At 40.7% G+C, this 23,648-nt stretch overlaps 2 protein-coding genes across 6 annotated transcripts in view; one reads left to right on the forward strand and one right to left on the reverse strand.

Annotated features, from left to right (window-relative positions):
- The window catches only part of ASTN2 (astrotactin 2), a 981,001-nt gene that overhangs the window by 757,252 nt on the left and 200,101 nt on the right, over window positions 1-23,648 (forward strand). For all 5 annotated transcript variants that reach the window (XM_025359305.1, XM_025359304.1, XM_025359306.1 and 2 more), the window contains one exon: window positions 6,248-6,513. In XM_025359305.1, coding sequence (XP_025215090.1) covers window positions 6,248-6,513 — 266 coding nt within the window. The remainder of the gene's footprint in view (window positions 1-6,247; window positions 6,514-23,648) is intronic.
- The window catches only part of TRIM32 (tripartite motif containing 32), a 99,718-nt gene that overhangs the window by 39,713 nt on the left and 36,357 nt on the right, over window positions 1-23,648 (reverse strand). The gene's annotated exons all lie outside the window — the stretch shown is intronic.

Raw genomic sequence — 23,648 nt, forward strand, 5'->3', positions numbered from 1 at the left:
GAGGTGGAGGTTGCAGTGAGCCGAGATTGCGCCACTGCACTCCAACCTGGGTGACAGAGCAAGACTCTATCCATCTCAAAAAAAAAAAAAAAAAAAAAGAAAAATCTTTTCTTGGTGCTTTCTGACCTCTCTTTTTTCTTTTTTATTCCTTTTTTTTTTTTTTTTTTTTTTTGAGACAGGGTCTTACTCTGTCACCCAGGCTGGAATACAGTGGCAGAATCTCGGCTCACTGCAACCTCTACCTCCCGGGTTCAAGTGATTCTTGTGCCTCGGCCCCAAATAACTGAGATTACAGGCGTGTGCCAACACCCAACTAATTTTTGTGTTTTTCGTCGGGGTGGGGTTTTGCCATGTTGGCCAGGCTGATTTCAAACTCCTGAGCTCAAGTAATTCACCTGCCTCGGCCTCCCAGAGTATTGGGATTACATGTGTGAGCCCCTGTGCCTGGTCTAACCTCTTTTTATGTCTTTGTTCTGGCTGAGTTTTCTAGAGTTATGAAATTGGTTAGATTTCATCTCCTTTGTAAATTCTGCATCTAGGGGCATGACTTTGGAATTTTACTTCTATTAGGCCTTGGTGTCTCAACAGAAATTTCGATTTTAATGTCGTGTAACAACAACAGCAATGTAATTATAACAACTGCAGCAACAACAACAATAACAAATAATATTTATTGAGTGCTTAACTTGTTCCAGGCCCCTTACTTAATCCTCACAATAACTCTTTGAGGTTGATACTATTATTTATAAAGGGCACACTAATGATGCTGGACTTTGATTGTTGGGCTGAGGAAGTTCATATTGCACAACACAGAAGTGCAGGCCTTGCTAATGGCATTTCAGCTGGCTATTTTCCCCTTCTTAAAGATATTTGTGTGGGTCCTTGAGTCAGGCCTCAGAGCAATTGCTTTCCTCCAACAGGAGACAGTAACTCCGCCTAAGAAATGATCCAATTTCAGTAATTCCTGGGAGGCCCTTGCTGTAATAAAGGCCATTCTTTATGATATGAAAGTCTCACCCTTTTCCCCTCTCCCTTAATGTTTCTAATTTGAGCCCCTCTGATCCCTGTGGAGCTTTTAAATGCTTCAAGTGCAAACCTAGTGCCAAAGCAAGCCTGTCTGACTAGGGAGGCAGAGCCCTGCACTGTTGCCGAATATTGAACAAACATCCGTGCAGCTTTGGCTCTCCCAGAAGTCCTTAGTCTGATGCTTTGTTTTGTTTTCTGGATGAGGGCAAGCGGTGCCATCACCTCCTGCCGAAAAGCCCTGGCTGCCCTCCCAACAAGGAGTTGTCACTTCAACTGAGGCTTTGCTTTTTTTTTTTTTTTTTTTTTTTTTTTGGTGGCAACAAAATAATACCCAGCAGGAATTTGGGAGGAGAAAAAAGAGAGTTCAGTTGGCAGGTTCTCAAATGAATGGGTTGTAGTGTCATTGGAACTGAATTGGGCTTGAAACCAGACATGATCCTATTTTGGAAGCATTGTTCAGAGGGATGGGAAATGTGAACAGAGGATAAGTCTCTTCAAAATGTTCTCTTTCCTTGGCCTGTTAAAGACACCGTATTTTAACCTAACTCTCCCATTCACTTAATGGCAAGGGCCTACATAAAAACCTAGAGAGGGTCAGAGTAACTGGAAAAGTGCTCAGCTATTCATCTGTTGACCTTTTGATTAGAGCACTAATTTTACTTTGGGAAGAGGTTGTGTGTTGATCATTTATTAGTTATCGTCCTTGTAATTTACCAATTCTGGCTCTTAGGTTCATCGATGCTTGGATAAGGCAGCACAGGATATATATGTTTACTATATATTTAACAAATATTTAAAATATTTTTGAAAGCCTGCTGTGTTCCAGGTACTGTGTAAGATGGATATGGGATCAGCAAAACTGATGCTGTCTTTTCCTTCATGTAGTTTACAATCTCGAGACGTTAATAGGTGATACAGAGAACAGGATGCTTTGAGGGTCTGTAATATGAAATCTTAATAGGTCAGGTGCGGTGGCTCATGTCTATAATCCTAGCACTTTGGGAGGCTGAGGTGGGCAGATTACTTGAGCTCAGGAGTTCAAGACCAGCCTGGGCAACATGGTGAAACGCTGTCTCTACCAAAAAATGCAAAACAACAACAACAACAACAACAACAACAAAACCAAAAAACAAGAAAACATTAGCCAGGTGTGGTGGCATGTGTCTGTGGTCCCAGCTACTTGGGAGGCTGAGGTGGGGGGATTACTTAAGCCCAGGAGGCAGAGATTGCAGTTAGCTGAGATTGTGCCACTGACTTCAACCCAGGTGACAGAGAGAGACCCTGTGTGTGTGTGTGTGTGTGTGTGTGTGTATCTTAGTATACATTAGTGGCATGAGGAATTCAGGGAAGGCTTTTCTGAGGAATAGGTGGTTGAACTAAGACCTGAGGGATGAGTGGAAGTTAGCTTGGAAAATGCAGGGCTGGAGATGGGGTGGGGGAAATAATTCTGTGCAGAGAGAAGAGCCTGTGACAGGATTGAGAGGGGCAGAAGGTATATGCAAGGAATTTAGCCATTGTAGCTGAACTAGGAGGAACAGAATAAGAGATCCAACTGGAGAGGCAGCATGTTGTCTAGATCCCACATTTTCTATGTGCTGTCTTAAGGGTTTTGGTCTTTAACCTAAGAGCAGTGAAGTGCAATGGAAGAGTTTTAAGCAGGAGAAGAATATAACATTTGCCTTTCGAATAGATGACTTTAACCACAGGTTAAGGTTGAAACAGAAGCAATTAGCTTTTGCAATTGTAATGTCTACAGAGGAATAATTAATGGAATGGCTAATGGTGTTCCATCTTAACTCTCATCTAGATCATAACTTAGGCGTGACGCAGTCTCTAAGAAAAGGGTCACTGTTAATACAAGTGCATGAGACTTAGAAATAAGTCCCTCTCCTTATTTTAGTCATAGGTTTCAATGGGGTTGGACCAGATTATAGCCCTCCTTTGGCAAAATTAACCCTTAAATTCAGCTGTAAATTCTATACTGCTACTGTGGTACAATTTTCAGCCAAGGTTGTGGGCTTTTACTGCACCAATAGGGATGATAGATTTAAAAAACTGAAGATTTATTGAACAGAAGCAGACTAGCAAAGATCTATAGATTACTGTGTTGTTAAATGGATAGTTATATCTTTAACCCAATGACTGTGAATGTTTGTTTGATCAAGGGGATTTTTACTCTTAGCACCAAGTTATATTTCTTCTCAATGAAATTATGTGCACATAGCAAGGTGCTATGGGGATCATGCCATCTGTGTTTTAAAATATGAGATAACATGAGATAGTCATTTAAATGATGAATTGGTTATTAGAAAACTGGGATTGTGTGCTGAAAGGATCACTGACTCACTGTGTGACCTTGGAAAGTCATTTTCCTTCTTTGGGACACACTTTTCTCTTTTGTAAAATGTGAAGATTTGTACTAGATCAGCATAAAAATGTGTTCTTTCAATAGTTTTTGAAATCCATTATATGAAGAAAAGATGCCCCAGTCTATTTTTTCTCCCTGGAGATGCATGATCTAAGTATATTGATGATGCATTTGATTCCACAATTTTTACATTACCTAATCCATCATACTTCCATATTCCTGTGTGGTTGGATCATTTCTCTGAAACTCAGTTTCCCCATATATAAACTAGGTCAAGAGCAGGGGTTGCCAAACTTTTTCTGAAAAGGGTAAGTTAGTTAATATTTTTAGGCTTTGTGATTATAGAGTCTTTGTTGTAACTACTCAATTCTGTCGTTGTGGCTTTTCACAATAAATAAATGAATGGGGGTGGCTGTGTTCCAATAAAACTTTATTTACACAAGCTGGAAGGGGACTGGATTTGGCCCATGGGCCATAGTTTGTTGACCTAGGCCAGAGTGTGGGCTAATGAGTCCCTAGTGTCCTCATTGCTCTGACTCTCTCTTGACCTTCTCCCCGAATGGCTATTCTCTCCCAAGTTTGAAGTCATCTTTCCTCAAAACTGTCCCTCTGGTCTATGAAAAGTCATCATCATCTTCTTTTGAAAGGTCTGGATATAAGACTATCCTGTCTCTAGCTGCTGGGATGCCTTCCTTACACCCTTGTTTTGTTTGTCTTAGTAACTACCCTTCTTTAATCCCTGTGAAGGATTGGTTAACTGGAATTTTCCTTGTCTTCCTCCCCCAGAGCCTTTGATCTGATACTCATAAGCATTTGCTGACAGCCAGACAGAAAAGGTGGAGGCCAGATTCCAGGCCTGAGGGCCCAGAGAGTAATGAATGAAGGCTGCGTTTATTTGTATTTCTAATTGGCAAGTCCATTTCCAGATCAGCTGCGTGTCACTACAGGCCGAGAACAAGAGCAAGAGACAACTCTCCTTTTTCTCCCTGACATCAGGGCTCAGGGCCCCTATTTCCACTGAGGCAGAAGCTTGCCTTGACATTACCAGGCTTCGTTGAATCTGCCAGATGGATTAAGCTCCGTCTCTTAGTATAAAATTACCATGTTTTACCACTCAGATGACGCACTGCACATCTGTGAGGATACCATTCACATAGTCTGTGATGTAAAAGGAACCCTCTCAGATGTACAAATCACTTTGCTTCTTCAAGGTTTTTGATATAGCCATAGAACCCTTTTTTTTTTAATGAAATCTTGTATAGAAGGCCAGTCTATAAAAGAAATATAAGTGAAACTGCTCTGTTTGAAACAGAAATGAGAGTTTAGAGCCCTGCCTGCTCAATTTCCCTCTTTTTCTATACAATCAATTGCTGTGGTGCTTCCTAGGATCCCTAGGATTCCTCAGAAGAGTTTTGGAGACTCTAGACTAGATCATGAATATAGCTGTAGCCATTCAGAATTCTATAATCTCTCTGTCTGACTGAGTATCAAATACATCCCTCGCACCATGTTTGGCACTGGAAGTGGGTAGGAATGGAAGCCATGGCCCCTGGTCTCCAAGAGTTGATAATATTGTTTTAGAGGTCAGCAGAAAATGGGAAGGGAAAATGAACTTAAATAAGATCTCATAAGTAGAAACACTTATTCAGAAAAGAAGGGCTGGGGCAATGAAGAATGATTCCCTAAAGACAGTAACATTGGATGGAGCATAGATAGATAGAAGAGATGTGGAAAGGCCGAAGGGAAAAGCAGCACAGAGTGAGCAAAGGCACAGAGGTGGGAAATACTGGTTTACAGATCAAGAGAGATGGTACAGAATGAAGCAAGCATTAGATCTCAGTGTGCACATGAAGAAAGAGGCAGGAAAAGTGTGAACAAGGGAACAGGTAAGCACACACACACAAAAAAAGGAGAAATAATGTCTTTTCCAGGCAGTCCTACCTCCTTCTTTCTCATTTGCTATTCATAACTGATTTCATTGGTATTATTAACTCCATTTCTCAAAATTTATCATTGGAGTCACCAGGATATTGACATTTTCCTAAAGTTGCGGAGGTATTTTCAAGCAGAAATGAGATTTCAGATGAAGTTGGCTTGATCCAAAGCTTGTGTTTTCCTTGTAATATTGGGCTGCATGGAAAATATAGGACTAGATATAAATTTTAAAGGAAGGATATACTTTTTGTAGGTTGACAGACGACAGAAAGGAATTTTTGGTTGTCTAAAAAATATCTTTGAATATTTATATCTTGCACAATTACTGAGTAACAATGTAGCCCAACCTACCAACTTTATTTATTCATTTATTTTTCATTTATTTATTTATTTTGAGATGGAGTCTCACTCTCTTGCCCAGGTTGGTGTGCAGTGGCACAATCTCAGCTCACTGCAACCTCTGCTTCCTGGGTTCAAGTGATTCTCCTGCCTCAGCTTCCCGAGTAGTTGAGATTATAGGTACATACCCCCATACTCAGCTTGTATTTTTAGTAGATATGGGGTTTAGCAATGTTGGCCAGGTTGGTCTTAAACTCTTGACCTCAGGTGGTCCACCTGCCTCGGCCTCCCAAAGTGCTGGGATTGCTGTGCCTGGTCCCAACTTTACATATGGGAAAAATGAGTGCCAGATAAAGTGAGTGGATATTTAATGTAAGTGGTAGGACAATACACCATTTTGGCCTTTGAACCCTCATTCTGGCAGTCTTTCCAAGGCATCATGAATAAATCACTCTATCATCTTTTTACCTCTTCAATGGATACCAGCTTCTTAGCATCTGTATTTTGTGAGTTCAAGAGTCTGGCCTTTTGAGTAATCCTGAGTTTACCTTTCCCTTTTCCTGTTTTGTGCCTCTCCAGAGACCACAGAGCTGGGCAGCAAGAAGGAGCTCAAGTCCATGCCCTTCATCACCTACCTCTCAGGTTTGCTGACAGCCCAGATGCTGTCAGATGACCAGCTCATTTCAGGTGTGGAGATTCGCTGTGAAGAGAAGGGGCGCTGTCCATCTACCTGTCACCTTTGCCGCCGGCCAGGCAAGGAGCAGCTGAGCCCCACACCAGTGCTGCTGGAAATCAACCGTGTGGTGCCACTTTATACCCTCATCCAAGACAACGGCACAAAGGAGGTAAGCTTCCCTGGCCCAGCCACTCAGTCAGACTTGACCAGCCCTCCTACCTCCTGCCCTTGTGGACCCTTTGTCCAGGGGGATTGTCATCATGATCATCATCATATCATCATCATGGTGATCACTGACATTTATTGATTCCTTACCATGTTCTAAGTACTTACATAGTTTGACAATACTAGTTGTTATAAACAATAAACCCTTAAATCTCAGTGGCTTAATATAATCAAGGTTTTTGTTTGTTTGTTTGTTTGTTTGTGCAGCATCCCAAATAAATGTTTTTGATTGATGGGTGACTTTATGAGAAGTAGTGCAGGCTGGGCGCGGTGGTTCATGCCTGTAATCCCAACACTTTGGGAGGCCAATGTGGGTGGATCACCTGAGGTCAGGAGTTTGAGTGCAGCCTGGCCAACATGGTGAAACCCCATCTCTACTAAAAACACAAAAATTCACCAGGTGTGGTTGCAGGCATCTGTAATCCCAGCTACATTGGGAGACTGAGGCAGGAGAATTGCTTAAACCTGGGAGGCAGAGGTTGCAGTGAGCCGAGATCGCGCCATTGCACTCCAACCTGGGTAACAGAGTGAGACTTGGTCTCCAAAAAAAAAAAAAAAAAAAAAGGTCATGCATGGGCTCAGCCTGTTCCTTGTGTGCTGCATTGACCTGATGCTTCCATAATTGCTGTGGAAGGAGAAAGAACAGGGAGGGTTGCACATCATAGGTTTAAATAGGCCAAGCCTGAAAGTGGCAAGTGTCATTTTACCTCTCGTCCATTCTATTGATTAGAACTCAGCCATCGTCCATACCTGTCTGAAATGAAGACAGGGAAATGGATTTTACCTGTGTGCCTCGGAAAAGATATGGGTTTGGTGAAAATCTAGCAGTGTCTACCTCAGTACAATACTCGCATTATCTCATTTACTCTGCCCTCCAGATCTGTGATTTACTTACATATATTGGTTCGATTCATATGAAATTGCTGACATTTGGCCATTTTTTACTTATAAAATGGCAATTTCATTTGGTTCATTTTAATATCATACCCATTTTACAGCTGAGGAAACCTCAAAGATATTAAGTGATTTACTCAAAGTTGGTCTGCTCCAGAGTTTATATACTTAGCCTTGAAATTATTGCTCCTCTTTTCTCTTTGGTTCTCTCACTTTTAATTATAGAATGGCAGGGCTTGAGGGGACTTATGAATTATTGGTTCACTGGTTTGCAAACTTATCTTTATGGAACACTTTTTCCAAATGCAATCTTTCTTGAAACTCAATCCATAAAATCAGGAATAGTGATGCCACTAGTTCAATGAGGCAGAGGAAGGTAGATAAAGTATCTCCCATTTGATCCCCACTCCTCCCTCTACAACAGCTCCTAGATAGCCCTGGGCCTCCAGTGGTAGACCACTGACTAAGTTGAGTGGAACTCTATGAATCCTGTGCCCCTCCCACAGCATCCTTCTTGGCTAAGTGCTGGAGGGTGTTAAGTGTTCATACAGAGCTTCATAGAGGAAAGACAAGGTGTGGGAGTAAGGAGGTAGGGAAAGTGTCAGGTAGAGGACCTAAAGAAGAAAAGAACATTGTTTGTACAAAGACCAAAAGAAATGTCCCATGACTAAGACCAAGGACAGAGGGAGAAACAAAATGAGTCCTGAGCATTTCCACAATATCATAAGCCAGATTGTGGAATTTCGACCCTATCCTGCGGGCCGTGAGGTGATGATGATGCATGATTATTGGCAGGAGGCTGTTGGGATTAGATTGTGTGGCAGAAGGAGGCCTCTGTAAAAAACCCAAATTCCCATCCATGGGACAGCAGTGAAATAAAGCGTAGGATATATATTCGATAGAATATACTAAAAAACCAAAATAAGTGAGCAGTAGTGATACCTGTCAATATGAAATGAATGAACATATTATTAACTGAAGAAAGTAAGTCCCCAATTTTTTTTTGTTGTTGGTTTTTTTTTTTTTTTTTGGAGACAGAGTTTTGCTCTTGTTGCCCAGGCTGGAGTGCAATGGCGCAATCTCGGCTCACTGTTGCCTCCTGGGTTCAAGTGATTCTCCTGCCTCAGCCTCCCAAGTAGCTGGGATTACAGGTACCCGCCACCATGCCGAGCTAATTTTTTGTGCTTTTAGTAGAGATGGAGTTTCACCATGTTGGTCAGGCTGATCTTGAACTCCTAACCTCAGGTAATCCACCCACCTCGGCCTCCCAAAGTGCTGGGATTACAGGCGTGAGCCACCATGCCTGGCCCCAAACATTTTATATGGCACAACACCCTTTCCTCCCTTCTTTAAGTTAAAGCACACCTACACCTCAAATATACTATCTTTTAGGAATAAATACAGATGCAATAAATATGATTTAAAAAGAGAAGCAAGGAAGTGATGAACGTAAGAGTCAGGATGATGGTTATCTTGAGTCAGGAAAAGTAAAGTAATAGCATGAGGAAGCATATGTTACATGTAAGTAGTCAAGTTCCTAGCTGGTGTTTCTTTGTTTGCTTGTTTGAGACTGAGTCTCGCCCTATTGCCCAGGCTGGAGTGTAGTGGCGCGATCTTGGCTCACTGCAACCTCTGCCTCCTGGGTTTGAACAATTCTCCTGTCTCAGCCTCCTGAGTAGCTGGAATTACAAGCGCCCACCACCACGCCTGACTAATTTTTGTATTTTTAGTAGAGACAAGGTTTCACCATGTTGTCCAAGCTGATCTCGAACTTCTGACCTGAAGCAATCCACCTGCCTCAGACTCCCAAAGTGCTGGAATTACAGGTGTGAGCCACTGCGTCCAGCCCCTAGCTGGTGTTGGTGGTGGTAGATTTGTGGGAGTTCATTAAAGTTTAAAAAGTTTATTAAAACTAGGTAACTGAACAAATAAATAAAGCCTACCCATGCATGGCTCAACAATGAGCTTCAGTCCTAAACTGAACATTGCAAATAATTTAATTCTGTGCATCAGAGGTCCCCAAACACCAACAATAAAATACATATGTGTATGTCTCCACACCTCCAATGGCAGGGTCAGAATAGACTGTGAGAATGTAAGAGTAGAATCAAGGAGATCCATGAAGAGGCTGTTGCCGATTCCAGTAAATAACAAGAACAGGGCCAGGGGTAGTGGTTCATGCCTGTAATTCTAGCACTTTGGGAGCCTGAGGTAAGAGGATAGCTTGAGTCTGGTGGGTTCAAGACCAGTCTGGACAATATAGGGAGACCCCCATTTATTTAAAAAAAAAAAAAATCAGAATAGAAAATTAGCAGGCTGGGTGCGGTGGCTCACGCCTGTGATCTTAGCACTTTGGGAGTCCAAGACAGGCTGATCATGAGGTCAGGAGTTCAGGACCAGCCTGGTCAACATGGTGAAACTCCGTCTCTACTAAAAATACAAAAATTAGTTGGGTGTAGTGGCATGCACCTATAATCCCAGCTACTCAGGAGACTGAGGCAGGAGAATCGCTTGAATCCAGGAGGCGGAGGTTCCAGTGAGCCCAGATTGCACCATTGCACTCCAGCCTGGGTGACAGACTGAGACTCTGTCTCAAAAAAAAAAAAAAAAAGGAGCCTGGTGTGGTTGTGCACACCTGTCATCCCAGCCACTCTGGAGACTGAGGTGGGAGGATCGCTTGAGCGCATCAAGCACTCAAGGAGGGAGTCAAAACTTCAGTGAGCTATGATTGTGCCACTGCACTTCAACCCGGGCAACCAAATGAGACACAGTCTCCAAAACACAAATAAATAAAAATACCTAGTGGCTCGACTAGTGTTGTATCAGTGAGGATGTAGCTGTGTGTGACTGGCCTTCTGGGACTTGATGAATGAGCCTATGAATATCCCTGTTTACTGCTCTGTGAACTCGCCCCAGTGACGGCCTTTCTGGGCCACACTGTCCTCATCTGCAATGTGACACACTACAAGCCAAGCCACGGGACTTTTGCAATGTGTTCTTGGCACATGCATAACAATAGATAGGCTGGTGGTGCCTTTCCTGTTTGTGCAGGAGCCAGATTCCCCTATGTCTGGATTCCATGCCAGGTTCTCTCAGCATCATTGAAATATTCAATTTATTGGAAATCCAGTGAGGTCTTTCTGAGGCCAATTAGTGGTGTGTGATCAGAGAATCCCAAGAGTATGAAAGTGGTCACTAGATGTCACTGTTCTCCTTGCAGGAGACCTGTGGAGCTGGAATTGCTGGTCATTCATTCATTAAGTATCTTTGTGCCCCCACTGTATGCTAAGACTGCGTTATACCCTGAAGAGTGAACAGTATGACAACTGGATATGGTCTTTATCTTTATGGAGTTTACAGACTTATGGAGAAGACATTATTAATGAAACAATCACATGAATAAGTGGAGTCAAGACTGTACAGAGTACTAGGCTGGTGGGTTGCAAGCGTGTATCAAGGGGCCTTGTGCAGAGAAGGCTTTCCTGAGGAAGTGACATGTAAAGTGAGCTTTTGGGGGCCAAGTGCATAAAATGAATGTGAAAGTCTGGGGTTTCAGAAAGGAAGAGGAGAATGAGAACATCGCTGGTAGAATGCCCAACTTCTGCAAAGACCTGAAGAATGAACAAATGTGACCCATTTCAGGAAGAGAATGAAAACCAGTGTGGATGGAGCTGAGACTGGGAGAAAACCCCATGGACAATGCTGAAGAGAAGTCAGGCAGAACTGCACAACATGTGGTGAGAAGCTTAGCCCCAGGGCAGTCGGGAAGCCAGGATAAGTTAGAACAGATGGACAGGCATGGGCACTGTCTTCTCACTTCCACTCTCTTTTCCTTTTAGTGATCCTTGCAAAGAAAGGTTAGAGCTGAAAGACTGTAGGTAGCTTCTTCCAAGCCTCCAGTTTCTTCTCTCCCTTCCCAAACACAAATGAAAGGCCTGTTTAAAGTGTCATGGCAGCCTAAGGGATGGAGGGCCTTAGGCATTTCCAAGGGAGCCAGGTTGCAGTGGGAATGAGTGGGATAGGCCCACTGCAGGTCTGGAAATGATCCTGGAGGAAGGGAATATGGCCACAAAACAAATCTGGTGGGAAGAAAAAGCAGCTACTCTCATTTTGTTTATCATTTGTTTCTCCAACTCTGCCTCAAACTCCCATCACCCTTCCTCCCATCACTTTTCCATCTTTCTAACATCTCTACAGGCCACATGGATACAAGAAAACACTAAAGAGCCCTGACCTATAGTTGAGGGGCCTGGGCTTTCACACTGAGTCATAGCAAGTTCTTTTCCCTTTCTGGGACTTTCTTTTCCTACTTCAAAAAACAAAATACAAACAAACAAACAAAAAACAAAAAAACGATAAGTTGAGTCAATTTCTATCTGAGTTTCCAACAAGACACTTTATTTACATGGAAGCAGATAGTACAGGATCTTTGCTCCACCGCCTTGTGTTGGGATCTTTCCTCAATCCCCATTCACGGTGTGATGCTGAATGGTGTCTTCATACCTCAGTTTCCACATTTGTAAAATGTGGTCTCACAATCCCTACTTCATGGGAATCAAACGAGATAATGAATGCCTAATGTCCAGGAAGAAATCACTTAGCAGATGAATGTTATCTATGATAGTGATAAAAATAATGTTTATTTAAAATGGCTCTTTTCTTTTTCTATGTTTCCTTTGGTAACTCCTTTTCTAGGTAGTACTTGAAAACTTTGCTGGTGCCTAAAGTGCTGGGGACATGACATTTTAGAAGAGGATTCATATTTTGTATGGGAGAGGCCATTGGCTAACCCAAAAGGGCACTTTACAAATGGAGGGATCTCAGGGGCATTTTCTCACTTTATAAACATTGCTGGAACTCATACTGTGTTGGCAATGAATGTCATAGCTCATTCTAATGCAGAGTGGAAGTTCTTCTCTATGAGAACCCCTGACCCCTGGAGTAGAAGCTCTGAGTAAAATCCTGAACCCCATTTTATGGCACAGTTAGGGACTAACAGGGAGAGAATATGCCATGCCTGAGGTTTGTGGGGTATTTTTGTCCTCTGATTCTGGACCAAGGTATTCTCGATGGCCTTGGGGACTGTTGGACACTAGCTCCTTGGGTAGTTGGGGGTCTCCTTAGGTACACTCCAGTGAATGCATGGGAAAAGATGATGCCTTCTGCCTAAGCTGGAAACGAGCCCTTGATTATACTTTGTGCTGTTGTTTTGAACAAGAGAAGGAGAAAAAAACTCTTTATGATGCAGAATTTGATTAATGCATAAATCTCCTCCCTCCACCTGTTAAATGGCTCTTACACGGCCCAAAGCCACAGAGGTTGGCTCAGCACAACTGGTGCTTAAATGTACAAGACTTCATGCGGTTGTTAACTTAGCTTCCGGGTGAAAGAGAGTCTTCCAAGTGGAGGAGGCAGAGGAGTGGCATAGCGAAGAGCCAGACAGAGTTGGATTTGAATCCCTTCTGTGCCATTTACTGTCTATGTGACCTGACTTTTACTCATTTGTAAAGTAGACAATCTAGTATTTATCCCTTTTCATCTCAGGGCTGGGAGTTTTCTTTGGGAAAACACAGACACTAGGAATCTGAACTAGGCTGTGTCCTTGATTATTATATGACATTGGACATGCTTCTACTGTCTAGGTCTCCTTTTCTTTATCTGTATGATGAGAAAAGCAGGCTAACTTCATCCAAGGTCCCCTTTGGCACTTTGAGAATGTCAGCTCTAACTTCTACCCAGAATATAAAGCAAATCTTTTGAGGTTGGAAGAGGCATCCTGTGACCCAAAATTTGTTTCCCATTCAGAGACAATGCCAATTTTACTCCTTAAATTTAATACTCGAAGGAGAAAGGTATACATATCTTGCAGTCCATCCCAGTGGCACACAATGACGTAGCATTTATAAGCAGATGGGGCTATTAAAATCATATCCTGTTTATTTTACAAATGAACCTCTTTATTTTACAGATAGCAAAACTAAGAACAAAGCTGAGGACTGATGTTTTTTCAGGTCACATAGCCAAGGCTGAATTTGAAGTAAGACATGACTTCAACCCTTAGAAATATCCTTTATTTTTCCAAGGCTCAGTTTTCTCATCTGGGAAATGGGTGGTAGAAACTTTCCCCACAGATGTCTGTAGAAAAATTAAGAGACTTCTAGCATTTTGAAGGATGTAAAATACTCTGTAGATCTGAGTGGTTCTTTCTAGCCCTCGGGTTTTCTGACTTCCAATCCTGTGAGCATTTTCTGTTCATGCTGCCTTGGGAAGAGTCATGTGTAATTCTGGTCTTGTGGTTGTCTGACCTTCCAGCAGATCCTTTCTCTGCCAGAAAAGCTTGTTTGTTTCATTTCCACTTTTTGGCTCAAACTGAGAAGAGAATTCCAAATAACTACTCTTTGAAGAGAAATTAACAGCCAAGTCTCACCTCCTCCCCCAGTTATTACCAATACCCACCATCACTACAACCATGACCACTACCACCATCACTACGCTACACCACTAGTATCACTACCAGCATCACCCTCACTCTAGCCCTGTTACTGTGATTATCTTGCATTGGTTGCCTACTGTGTGCTAGATACTGTGTTAGAAAATGTGCTATAGAGAGGAACGAGACACAGACTGTGCCTTCAAGGAGCACGCAGTCTAGTGACAAGAACACATATGCTACTATAATTACTTACATATGCTACACAAATGCATGATTTATTTTTGAATAGTGCAATAGACATTCCAACAGTGTTAGAATAGAGAAAGAAACTCTGAGAGGGAGAATCTGGAAACAATTCTTGAAGAAGGGAAGGTGGATATGGGCACATAGTAGAACTGCAAAGCAAGTTTTTTGATGATGATGAAGACAATAATATCCACCAGATACATATATATGTACTATGTGCCAAAAGCTGCGCTAAGGACTTTACATGCTTTATCTAATTTAATCATCCAACTTATGAGGGAAGTACAACTTATGAGGGAAGTACAATTATTATCCTTATCTAACAGATAAGGAGATGGAACCCCAGAGAAGCTTGAACCCAGGTCTGTAAGATTTCAAAGCTAGGCTCGACCAGAGTTGGAAAACTGTGGCCCTTGGGCCACATCCAGCCTGCTCCCTATTTTTATAAATCAAGTCTATGAAACATAGCCACATATATTGATTTACATATCATCTATAACTGCTTTCCTGCTGCAACAGCAGAGTTAAGTAGTAGCTACAGAAAATAGTATGGGGTGCAAAGCTCAAAGTGTTTACTTTCTAGTCCTTTACAGAAAAAGATTTGCCAAACCCCAGTCTAGACTAAGCAATATTGGAAAACCAGGGGACAGAAAAATGTGTCAATACTATGTGCCGAGCATGTAGAATAGAAGAATAGAAGAGTAAAACCTAACAATTATCGAGTGCCAACTATGTGCCTGGCATTTTAAAAAGTGCTTCATGTGTATTAATATACATTCTCTTACTCTGTCCCCCTACAACACATTTGAAGTATTCACTATTATGCTTACTTTACAAATTAAAAAACAAAACCTGAGACTTCAGAGAGGTAAATAATTTACCTAAGATAACATACCTAGTGAATTGTGGGGTGAGAATTCAAACCCATGATGTCTGAGTCCAAAACTTTTGTGTTCAGTCAGCCATTCTTGCAACAGGCCTGAAAGCTTAGGTAGAAATAAAACTGGAAAAGGGATAGGCAGAAGGCTGTGTTGTGGGCAACTTTGAATGCCATGTTGTAAAATTTAGGTGCTGTGCAAACCATATGGCATCTTTCAAGATTGTAGGTCAAGGGAGAGATATAACTAGATTTGAGTCGTAGAGTAGCAACTGTAGTAACATTAGAAGATGAATCGCAGGGACTAGGACCAATTTTATGGCAAGAGTTGTTAACTTGGCATTTGGGGATCCTTGACTTTATAGGATCTTTGGATGTTCATCCCTAGAAAGTTTTTGCAGAATTATACATTACTTGTATTTTTCTCCTGGAGAATAGATCCATATTCTTGACTCAAATGTTGTAGAATACTAAACTAAGAGGGTTAATGTCAGTTAGATGGGGGTATATGTATGAGATGGCTGAAGAGTGAGAGTTCCATTTACATAATTTGAACAAGTATTGACTAAGGGGCTCCTATTGGCCAGACACTGTTCTGGGCACTTGGGATACCTCAAGGAGCAAAGCAGGCATTATAGCCTCACAGTCTAGGAAATGAATTTCTACTGGAGTGTGTGTGAGAGAGCCATGAAATAAGCAATCAGCACAGTAAATAATATAGTACATTAAAAAGTATAGAAAAAAGGTAGAGCAGAATAAGGGAGGTCAAGAGTGCCTAGTGAGTGTGGAGTTCTGGATCTCAGAGTGTCTCAGTGGATCAAAATCACTTAAGGTGAGAATGGGGGAAGTGTTTGTTTAAAATGGAGTTTCCTGGTCTCTTCCTACTGATTCTGTGTGTGTGTGTGTGTGTGTGTGTGTGTGTGTGTGTGTTTCTTTTTTTTTTTTTTTTTTTTTGTGGGTTGGGAGTTTTCATTTTCCCAACCTCCGCAGGTAATTGTAGTACAAAATGAACTTGAGAACCACTGCCCAAAACCTGGTTCATATGTCATTTTCAGTTTGAAATTCCTTCAGGGAATTCCTTGTTTAGGGATTAAGAAAGTCAAGTACTTCCTATAATCTAGCTTAAACCTTCTCTGCTATTGTGGGTCACTTCCTTTCTATCTTAGTGCATTCTGAGAAGGAGGTGAACCGGCCAAGAATCAGACTGTCAGGCAATCCTTGGCAACAGGGAAGATCAAAGAAAAGAGGGAGAAATAATCCACATATTACTCAACACACTCATGGTCAATTACAAAAGAGGAACTTAATACTTGGCTTGCCTACCTGCAAAACTGGAAAACATAGCTCTTTCATGAGACCTGAAGACTACCAGATTCAATAATAAATGCGAGATATACAGTTTTAGCAAATGCAAACATTTTGCATGTCAGAGAAGAGAATATTTTTTTTTCCCATGGGACATTGAATTAGTTATTACATGCAATAAAAAAAGAGAATGGCAGAAAAGCTTTCCCTTGTCCTTTTAATAATAACAAACATTTACCGAGCACTTCCATGGTGCCAGGAGCTTAGCTAAAGCACTTTATGTACTTGGCTCACTGAACCCGCTCATCAACTCCACATGGTGGGTGCTATTATTATCCCTTTTTTCCCTAGCGTGAAAACTGAGGCATGGAGAAGCTAAATCACTTGTTTCAAGGTCTTACAAATAGGAACTTATAGAACCAGGATTTGACCTGGGCACCTGAGTTGCTTCTCACTTTTCTCTCTACTAGCTACTCTTCTTCACTTTTAAATAAAAGTTAAAGTCTAATGCATACTAAAGACAATGTCATTGCGTTCAGTTACCTTCTCCAGCTACTGTCTCTTCATTTCTTAACCTAATGGCCAAAACTTTTGAAAAAGCAGGCATCTCTGTCTACATTGATTCACTTCGATTCATTCTAGGGTTGGCTCCTACCATACAATAAAAGTGCAGTAACTTCTCATTTGTAACCCTTGCAGACCACTCTACTACATTTGCCATGAATTGCCTTCCCTTTCTTCTGATCAGTATTTTCTATTTCCATTTTTGAAATCCTGAAACCAAGGAATCATCTTTGATAACTCTCTTTCCTTTCCACTTGCACCCATTCCCCACAAAATACAACCCATTCCAAGTCCTGTAGATTTATCTCCTTAAGAATTTCTCTAATACATTCACTTTTTCCCAAACTGATCCAAATCTTGCCTGTACTATTTCAGTAGTCTCTTGTCTAATAACAACCCCTACCTCTTTTAATCAATCCACTTCTTTGCAGCCAGAGTGATATTTTCAAAGCTAAAACTTGCTCACATCACTTTCCTGATTAAAACCATTTATCGACCTCCAGTTGCTCTTGTGATAAAAACCAAAGTCCTTGTCATGGTGCACAGGGGCTGCTTAGGCAAAAACCTTCTAATTTCTTAAAACATCTTGTCTTCTTACTTATCTTGCTTTCTGTGCTCCAGCCATAGTGATCTTCTAGTTTTTGGAAACTCTGTGCTCTGTCCTGCCAAAGAGACTTTGCACATGCTATTCCCTGCAGTTGGAATGTACTTCTCCCCTTTTCTTCTTTCCACTGAGTGAACTGTTACTCATTTATCAGCTTGCCAAGGTTTCCAAATTTGATAAGATCCTCCTTGTTTATTTGTTCACTTACTTTCTTGGGTCTCTTTGTCTTTCTTCCATAGCAGTTATCACACTTTCTAATTATACTTTTACTTTTTGAAACTGATTGATGCCTGCGTCTCTTCCTCTTCCAAATTGTATTATTTTATTTTGTGGTCGTAACAGAGTTTATGAGGAAGAAACAGCAGATAAACTCAGAAATGGAAGGGATTACAGAAGCATCCAATCCAACCCTAGTCTATTTCTCAATTCCTTTCTTTCGCACCTTGCAACAAGTTGTGGAGACCGTGTTTGAGCATTCCCAGTTTTCAAATGGCTTGCTCAGTGACACCTAAGCATTTGGTTTCCCTCACTGAGAGAAAATCCTTTCTTATATTGAGTCAAAATATTTTCCTATACATTAGGGGGTAAACTTCATGAAACCAGGTACTACACCAACTTTTAGTGAACCTTATACTCACAACTTATAGTAAACTGCCTGATGCATAGTACAAATTCAATAAGTACACGTAAAATGAAAATACATAATTGAATGAATGAGTGAAAAAAGGTCACCAGCTTGCATTGGCATGCTTTCACATACATTGGCTCCTTTCAATAGAAGCATGAAGGTAGCACTGTTTATCTTCATTTTATAGATAAGGAAACTGAGACTCGGAGAGTGTAGTCAGCCATTATCTAAAGCCCCATAAGGCTAGAAAATATAAGAGCCAGGGCTGGAATCCTTTTTCCAGCTGTCCAATGTCTACTTATTTATCACACCACCATCATTTATCTGAGGGTGTCATCAAAGACTGCCCCAGCCACGGCAGTGCTGGGCTTCCAGGAAGAGCGATCTGCAGGCTCCATCCCTCTTGGAGCTTAACCCTGTTCACAGGGAGCTCTTCTTGGGTCATTAGGCAACTTCAGTCAACAGTGATGCTAAGGGCCTGGAGAGAATTCACAAACAACTCAACTCTCTCTCTCTTTCTATGTCTTCCTAATCTAAGAAGAAAAAAAAGTCATTCCAGATGTGTCTCACAATTCTCCAGGCATATGCAGTTGAAAGCAGCATGAGTTTGTACCATTACACAGATGGTCAGTCTGTGCAGTGCCTTCTCTGGGCGACAGACTTACATCATGCCTAGCATCTCTGAGCAAAAGGATTCCAGGCTATGAATTCATATCCTGAGAGGAGAGGAAGACCACAAAGAATGTGGATTCTCCTTGGATCATGTGTTTCTTTTCATTTTTAGCTTCATCTCCAAATTATCCCATTTAGGGGAGCACTGTTAAATCCCAGGATCTGCTACCCACTCCAAAATCAACTTAGTTCAGAGAAGCATAACATATACAAAGGTAAAGAGAATATAATAATGAACTGCCATGTACCTATCATCTTCTAGTTTTAGTAGTCATTAATCATGCCAAACCTGTGTTACTTCCTCTCACATCTGCTTCTACAATGACCTGGTAATTTTGAAGCACATCTCAAACATGAGATAATTTCATGTGTAAATGTTAAAGTCCTTATCTCTTAAAGATAAACACTCAAAACATAACCTTAATACCCTATCCAGGATTCCCAAATGAACAATAATTTCTCTATATTATCAAACATCCCGTTATTGTTCATGTTTACCGAATTGTCTTATATCTTTGGTACCTGTTTGCTTTTTCAAATCAGAAACGAAATAAGATCCAAATGTTGTAGTTGGCTGATAAGCGAGTCTCTTCTAACCTATCTGTCTCTCTTTTTATTCCTTGGGATATTTTGTGGATAAAAACTGGGTTGTTTGTGCTGCAGAGTTCCCCACAACCAGGATTTTGCTGATTGCATTCCCATGGTGTTATTTAATGTCCTCATCTGGCCTTGTATTTCTTGTAACTGTGTAGTTAGTTCTAGAGGCTCAATCAGGCTAGATTTTTTTTTTTTTTTTTTTTTTGGCAATTCCCCATAGCCAGTATTGAAAAACCTGTAGGCAAAGGTGGTCTATTCGAAAAACTTGAGCTTTTTACTCTAGTAGTTGAAAGGTTGTCTTTCATCTGGTCACATCTTTCATCAAGCCCTAGTTATTTCCTTTCTCCTATGTTAGTTACTTGTGGCAATGTTCTTTGAGCCTTAATTCCCTCACGTATGTTTACTAACTAGAGTTTACTAAGAATTCCTAATATCTGAGAGTACTGTATTGCATGAGATGGGTATTAACATGTTTAGCTTTGTGCTGGTGCCTAATAAGTGCTGAGTAAAGACAAATTCTTACTTATCATATTTTTGCTACTTTCTGCTTTTCCTCTTGTTCCTCCTTCTCTACATTTCATTTTTTTTTTTTTTTATCACAACAGTGCCTATGAGAAGAAAGGAATAGAAGGGATTATACAGGCATCTAGACCGATCTTTATGTATTACTTGATTCTTTTCTCCTATATCCTGCAAGAGCTTCTTTTTGAATTCTCCTGGAATGGTTTTCTGAGTGACCTACTAAGCATCCTGTTCCACCACTACTAGAACATCCTTCTTTATGTATGTATGTGTTTTTTTGAGACCAGGTCTCACTCTGTCACCTGGTCTCAAAAAAATACATACATACATAAAGAGGCTGGCGTGCAGTGGCACAATCATTGCTCGCTGTAGGCTTGATCTCCCTGGCTCAAGCGATCGTCCAACCTCAGCCTCTCAAGTAGCTGGAACTATAGGCACATGCCACCATGCTTGGATAATTTTTGTATTTTTTGTAGAAATGGAGTTTTGCCATGTTTCCCAGGCTTGTCTTGAACTGCTGGGCTCAAGTAATCTGCTAGCCTTGACCTCCAAAAGTGCTGGGATTTCAGGCATGTACTACCATGCCAAGCCCCTTCTTTATATTGAATCAAAGTATTTTTCTATACATTTCTTGTCCTTCTAGTTTCTAATTCTGTTTATTAACGCTGTACTGAGCAGGTTTTAACTATTGATTTACTAGACAGAGCATATGTTTTGAAAGCGAGAGATAAGGGTTTATATACTACTTTTGTCTCAAAAAAAAAACTGTATGCCTTTTGGGATGTTACTTAAATTCTTTTGTTTTACCATCAGCAAAATGAGATTAATAATATCTACCTTATAGAATTGTTTCGCAAAAGTTCATGTAAGGTGCTTAGCAACACTGCCTTGCACTAGAAAAAGCTCAATAAAAGTTAATCCTCTCTCCAATTCTAAGTGACAGTCTTTCAAGTATTTGAAGATATTTTAGGTCTCAGTTGATTTTTTTTCTTTTCTCCTGGAAATCATTCCTAGTTCCCTCAACAGTTTTTCATCACATGGGTCTGAATCTTGATGTGGACTCTGCCTTAGTCCATTTCTGCTGACAGAATACTTGAAACTGGGTAATTTATAAGGAAGTTTATTTTCTCACGGTTCTGGAGGCTGGGAAGTCCAAGATGAAGGTGCTGGCAGGATTGGTGTCTGGTGAGGGTTGCTCTCTGCTTCCAAGATGGCACCTTAGTACTGCAGGCTTGGGAGGAGAGGAACACTGTGTCCTTACATGGCAGAAAGGACTGAAAGGCAGGGCAAAAGAGCACTCACTTTAACCTTGAGCCCTTTTATAAAGATAACACTCCTATTTATAAGGGTGGAGCCCTCATGACTTAATAACCTCCCGGAGACCACTCCTCTTAATATTGTTGCATTGAGGATTGAGATTCAACATGAATTTTGGGGGAGATATCATGATTTAATCCACAGCCAACTCAGTCTTACCCAGGCCATACTGATTATAGGGCTCTGAGAGAACTCCAGTATGTCTAAGTACATCTTTTGTTTGTTTGTTTGTTTGTTTGTTTTGAGATGAAGTCTCACTCTGTTGCCCAGGCTGGAGTGTGCAGTCTCAGCTCACTGCAACCTCCACCTCCCAGGTTCAAATGATTTTCCTGCCTTAGCCTCTCAAGTAGCTGGGAGCTGGGATTACAGGTACCCACCACCATGTCTGGCTAATTTTTGTATTTTTAATAGAGATGGAGTTTCACCATGTTAGCCAGGCTAGTCTCGAACTCCTGACCTCAGGTGATCCACCTGCATCAGCCTCCCAAAGTGCTGGGATTACAGGCATGAGCCACTGCACCCACCAAGTTTAAGTGCATCTTAATGTGTGGTATGTGATTTATGAAGAAAAAAGTTAGAAAGCACAGAGACTATTACTGTTGCCTTAGAGTTAAAGATGGAAATCAAGTATCTTACTTCCAGACTTTTAGACTTCTCCTGGGTCACAGTAGCTTCTATATTTAGTGCCATACACATAGTAGGTATTTAAAACATAACTTTTGAGTAGCTGAAGGAGACAGAAGCTCAGAAGGAGAAATATCAGTATTACATAGCAGTGGGTTATGGAGCTAAGATTTAAATCCATGTTTGTCTGGTTCCATAGCTTGTGTTCTCCGCATGCGAAGAATAGAGCCTTTTTCATTACTGGCTTTTTCCACTACACTTTGGCATGGGCAAGCCTGTTCTATCATCAGATAGGCTTTCTTGGATTCTAGAGTTTCTTCTATCATTTACCACTTCATCTTTCTTTGACAATAAAACTTGTTGCTCTGTTCTCACTTCTTATTTCTTGGCCCCTTGGAAACTGGGTTTTGCTCTACCATCTAATTAAAGTTTTTGTCTCAAAACTCAATAAAAACCATCTATTAGCTCAATTCAAAGCCCTTTTCTTAATGCTATTTCAGAGATCATACATCCACAATCAAAGGAGCTTGAACTTGGCTTCTTCAACTTTAGCTTGCTCAACCTGGATCTTTTTCAGAAATTATTGCTTGTCTTCCAAAAATCAGAGGGAACACCGGGCAACTGAAGCATAACATAGCAGGTGCTTGAGGTAGTGTAGTATATGTTAGTGAAGCTCTTCTCATCCCTCTACAGTGTTTCCCTGGTGATTGTTTCTCATATGTGCAGGTACTCATTTTGAATAGAGCTGGAGATATATAGATATAGATAACATATAGGTATATAGATATTGGTATAAATATAGATAGATTTATTTGCTTATTTTTATGTGTCAGGAGAGCATTAATTACATTCAAGGCAAACAGACTTACCAGTGAGATTTTGATATTTTAGAGGTTTTAGTGAGATATCATAGAGGGAACCATGGTTTTAACAGTCAACCAGATTTACGTTTAAATTTCTTATTTCATGCTTACCTGTTGCATGGCATTGTACATTCAACTTAGCTTACTTGAGCTCCATTTTCTTAGATGTAAGATGGGAGTAATATGAGCACCTACTTTATAGGGTGGCTCTGAATGTTATGTAAGATGACAGATGTAAAGAAAAGGCAGTACATGAATCAGATAGACATAGGTTTAAACTCCCATTTTGCATGTACTATGGAGATATAATTTAATTACTCATAACCTCAGTGGAGGTAATAATAGTATTTAACTGTTAAATAAGACTATGCATGTAAAGCACTTAGCAATAGCTAGTATAATTAAACACTTGATCAATATTAGTTGTAGCTTCTTCTTCTTCTTTTTCTTCTTAGTCTTCCCCCACTTCTCTCTCTTTTTCTCCCACTATCCTCTTCTCTTGCTTCTTATTAAAGCATCCAGCACAGAGTAGGCATATAACAAACAGTAATTGTCTTACCCTTAGAGATCCACTGATTCAAAAATCAAAAGGGCAGTCAGTTCACAGAGACAAGGAAAGTTGTACTTCCCCAAAGGCAAAGATAATATGTCTGATAGATTGTTCCAGTGCTGTATTGTTTTTTCAATAGAAAATATTACAAAGAATAAAAATAATTCCGAGTGAGTGTAGATGTGCCCAGAGTCTCTTTTGTCTGTAATTAAACTGTTAAAAAATTATTTTGCTTATTAAGTTACTTTCTTTCATCTAGAGAATACCCAAGTTCAGGGCCTAGTCAATATTTGTTTAATTATCAAATATATGTGGATTTTGGTATAGATCTGACATTATTTTAGGCACTTTATACATGATCCTTGTACATTTCTAAATGAGGT

This window comes from Theropithecus gelada, chromosome 15 (genome assembly GCF_003255815.1).
Source record: "Theropithecus gelada isolate Dixy chromosome 15, Tgel_1.0, whole genome shotgun sequence".
NCBI lineage: Eukaryota > Metazoa > Chordata > Mammalia > Primates > Cercopithecidae > Theropithecus > Theropithecus gelada.